Genomic DNA, 3,669 nt, shown 5'->3' on the forward strand with positions numbered 1-3,669 from the left:
AGCTCACAGAGAGCTAGTGTGAATGTGCGTACATGAGCAGGGGAATCCAACCCTGGCTCATAGTGTAGACATAGCAATAGTTTCATGCCCAAATTGTGAGTCTAGTGTTTATAGCACTAGGACAACCCTCCAGTGCGGAACAGATGGATTGGTGTGGTACTTTGCTCCTTCTTTCATACTGCATCTTTATCAAGCCATATCTTGGGCAGAAGGTGTAAACTGACGCAGCTCCATTGACTTTAAGGGAGTTATGCAAATTTACCCTAGTGTGATAATGCACTGGTCTAGTTGTCTGATTGTCGGAGTCAAGGAGCACTCACCTCTCCTAGTGAACTGAAGTGATAAGTGTTGTGCACCTTTGACATTCACACCTTGAGATATTACAGAGAGAGAATCGGGGTCATTCCATCTGTCACTCTAATCTGACCATTGCCCTTCTCCTTCCCTCCACAGGCAGGACATCATGTACTGCGAAGGAAAATGTCCAACCGAACCATTGTGACTGAGTTCCTTCTCCTGGGATTCTCTGAGGTTCGGGAGCTGCAGATTTTGCACTTTGTGGTGTTTCTAGTGAGTTATCTGTCAGCCCTGGTGGGAAATCTTCTTATCATCATGGTTGTAGCCCTCAACAACCACCTTCAGACCCCCATGTACTTCTTCCTGGTGAATCTATCCATCCTGGACCTTGGCTCCATCTCTGTCACCATCCCCAAATCCATGGCCAATTACATATTGAACACCAGGTCAATTTCTTATGCTGGGTGTGTTGCTCAAGTCTTTCTCTTCGTCTTCTTCGCTGAGGCTGACTTTGCTTTCCTCACTGTAATGGCATATGATCGATATGTTGCCATCTGCAAACCACTGCACTATGAGACTGTGATGAACAGCAGAGCTTGTGTCCAAATGGCAGCTAGTGCCTGGATCAGTGGGATTCTCTTCTCTGTGCTACACACCGGGAACACATTTGCATTGACCTTCTGTGGAGGCAACATGGTGGATCAGTTCTTCTGTGAGATCCCCCAGCTACTCAAGCTCTCCTGCTCTGATTCTTATCTGAGTGAAGTTGGGGTTCTTGCATTCAATGCGTGTTTACTCTTAGGCTGCTTTGTTTTTATCATTGTGTCGTATGTTCAGATCTTCAAATCAGTGCTCAGAATCCCCTCTGAGCAGGGCCGGCATAAAGCCTTGTCCACCTGCCTTCCTCACCTCACTGTGGTCTCCTTGTTTGTTTGCACTGGTGCCTTTGCTTACCTGAAACCCACCTCCAGTTCAACATCTGCTCTGGATCTCATGGTGGCTGTGCTCTATTCCGTGGTGCCTCCCATGATGAATCCGATCATCTACAGCATGAGGAACAAGGAGATCAAAGGTGCTCTGAGGAAACTGACTGAGTGAACATTATCCACCAAAAATAAAATTTCCAGATTTTTCCCTTTCTGTGCGTCTTTACAGGTATAATCAGCTGATGGAATTATTGTCTCCGTGGGAATTTGATGTGCTATCTGTTTATGCAAAATGCTGTGTTTCACAGTAATAATAAGCGAAACTGAGTTCATTGAAGTCAGTGTCGTTACTCTAGATTTACACTTATGTAAATTAGATAAGAATCTATCTATCTATCATAAATAAATGTCAAAAAATAAAAGCAAGCTGTTGTTAACACAGAAGTAAGGTTGCCCGGTGGTATCTCGTGCCCTTCCAGAATGTCAGGTTCAGCATAACTCAAACAAACCCAAGAAATACAGAGTTAAAGTGCATGCCCATGTAACCTTCACTCTGGCACCTGGAGCTGGCAATACCACTGGAAATTATCTGCATGTATTACAGCTGCACTCCTTGTGTTAGATGTAGCTGTATTGAACGGTGGAGGCAGTAGGTGATGCAGGTTGGCAGAGGTGTATTTGTGATATGAGGAGATCTGGGGATTAGTTTGAGGAGCATCACAAAGCTGTGATTGTGGTAGGAGATCTAGGTCTGAGCCCCATCACCTCCCCACCTCCCAAATGTGGGTGATCAAAATAAAGATGTGCACATGTACCTAGAGATTCCCGTCTGCATGCTTTCAGTACAGAATTGTGAAGCTGGTGTCAGTAGCAGAGCACTGGGGTCTTCTTTACATGGGTATAGTCAGTAGTGAGGTGGGATATGAGAGCAGACTGTGGATTTAATGAAGTATAAGTTTAGGTGGTATCCTGTATGCATGTGTAAAGAGGTTGTAAGAGGGTAGAAAGTGGTTGTTAAATTTTCCAAGTGTGGTATTCTGTGAGGGGTGCAGGCTCAGTGTTTGAGTGTAAGGCAAGTGCAGTGAAAAGGCAGAATGTGAGTATGTGTGTTATGGGTGTTGTGAGGCATCACTCAAAGAGGGCAGATTTATGGTTGTGAGGGTGTTTAACTTAAGTCTGTATTTCCTGGTTTTCAGAAGCTTTAGTTTTGCTGAACTCTGAATTCTAGAAAGGCACGAGCTGTCACTGGGAAACCTTAATGCTGCGATAACAATTTTTTTTTTTGCTATTTATTTTCCTAGGTTTTTTTAACTATTGGTAGGAGTTAGTGGTCATTGTGGCATTTGTAGGTAGCAATGGGTATGGATGACAAGTGGACCAAAAGGCTTTTTTAAGAGCCACCACAATTTTCTGGAAAGGAGCTTTACTGTGTGCACTGCTTGGCCAGTCTGGGTTCCCCTCACCTCTGGCTCCAGAGACTCTTCGTAAGTGCAGTACAAAGCTGGACACAACCATCTACAGCATAGGAGGCTCAGTGAAGTGTCCTATTCATCTCAATGAGCTCTTCTCAGAGAAGTGAGAACACCTCAAGAAGATGTATACAGCCTGAAACAATCCCTCTGAGAGGTGTGGGGTCAGACTCCTGAAGATAGGCTGGGTCCCCAGATATTGGCACATACTCAGGGGGGGAATGTAGGGCCGTCAGGTCCCCTTGCCCCTATTTCCCCCCACTCCCCTATCATTTATCCTCTTGTCTGCCTTCCCAGTGCCACACCTCTCCTCTCTCACTCCAACTAGCCCCCAGCCCTCCCCAACCCACCCCATGTATCCCCCTTCCTATAATAACCCCTCCTTTCAAGGGCCCCCAAATCCCTCTCCCACTGTTCCCAACAATTCTTCAACCCCTAATCATCCTCCCCTCCCTGCAGGTATTTGCATATGTCATTTATTTTCCTTTCAAAAGTAGTTTTAGCACCTTCTCAATGGTCTGCTGTGCTCAGGTGATATTTCCCCCCAATTAAAGATCTTTGGACAGAGGCTGACACTATCTATTCTGAGTTTCACCTTTTGGTTGCCAGTTAGATTTGAACTCATAGAGCCCACGTGATGGGGAGGTTTGTGGGCCAGAGAATTCCCACTTCAGCAACTTAGGTCCTGTGAGTCAAAGGTAGTTTCGCACAGCTCATCCTCGCTCCCTGCACATGCATGGTGTAATCCATTGGGCATGACACCAAACACTTCAAAGGCTGATGCGCCTAACTGGAGAGCTAAACTTTTTGACTAATAACACTGTAATTTGATGTCCCCCAAACTTCTGCTGGCTGGTCTGCACTCTGCTGGGGTAACCCTTGAGCGTTGGAGACCCTGGTGTGAGGATCTGTGCCCTGGTTTGATCTCTAGCTGAGTGCAAAAAATCAGCACCGACATACCCCAATTTTAAGAAGAA

The 3,669-nt window shown here is 45.7% G+C and overlaps 1 protein-coding gene across 1 annotated transcript; it reads left to right on the forward strand.

Annotated features, from left to right (window-relative positions):
- Positions 1-480: 480 nt before the first annotated feature.
- LOC113409408 (olfactory receptor 14A16-like) lies at positions 481-1,395 on the forward strand. The gene has a single exon (XM_026663284.1). It carries the CDS (start codon positions 481-483, stop codon positions 1,393-1,395), a length of 915 nt encoding a protein of 304 aa, XP_026519069.1.
- Positions 1,396-3,669: the final 2,274 nt, after the last annotated feature.

This window comes from Terrapene carolina, unplaced genomic scaffold (genome assembly GCF_002925995.2).
Source record: "Terrapene carolina triunguis isolate 2854851 unplaced genomic scaffold, T_m_triunguis-2.0 Scaffold33125, whole genome shotgun sequence".
Lineage (NCBI taxonomy): Eukaryota > Metazoa > Chordata > Testudines > Emydidae > Terrapene > Terrapene triunguis.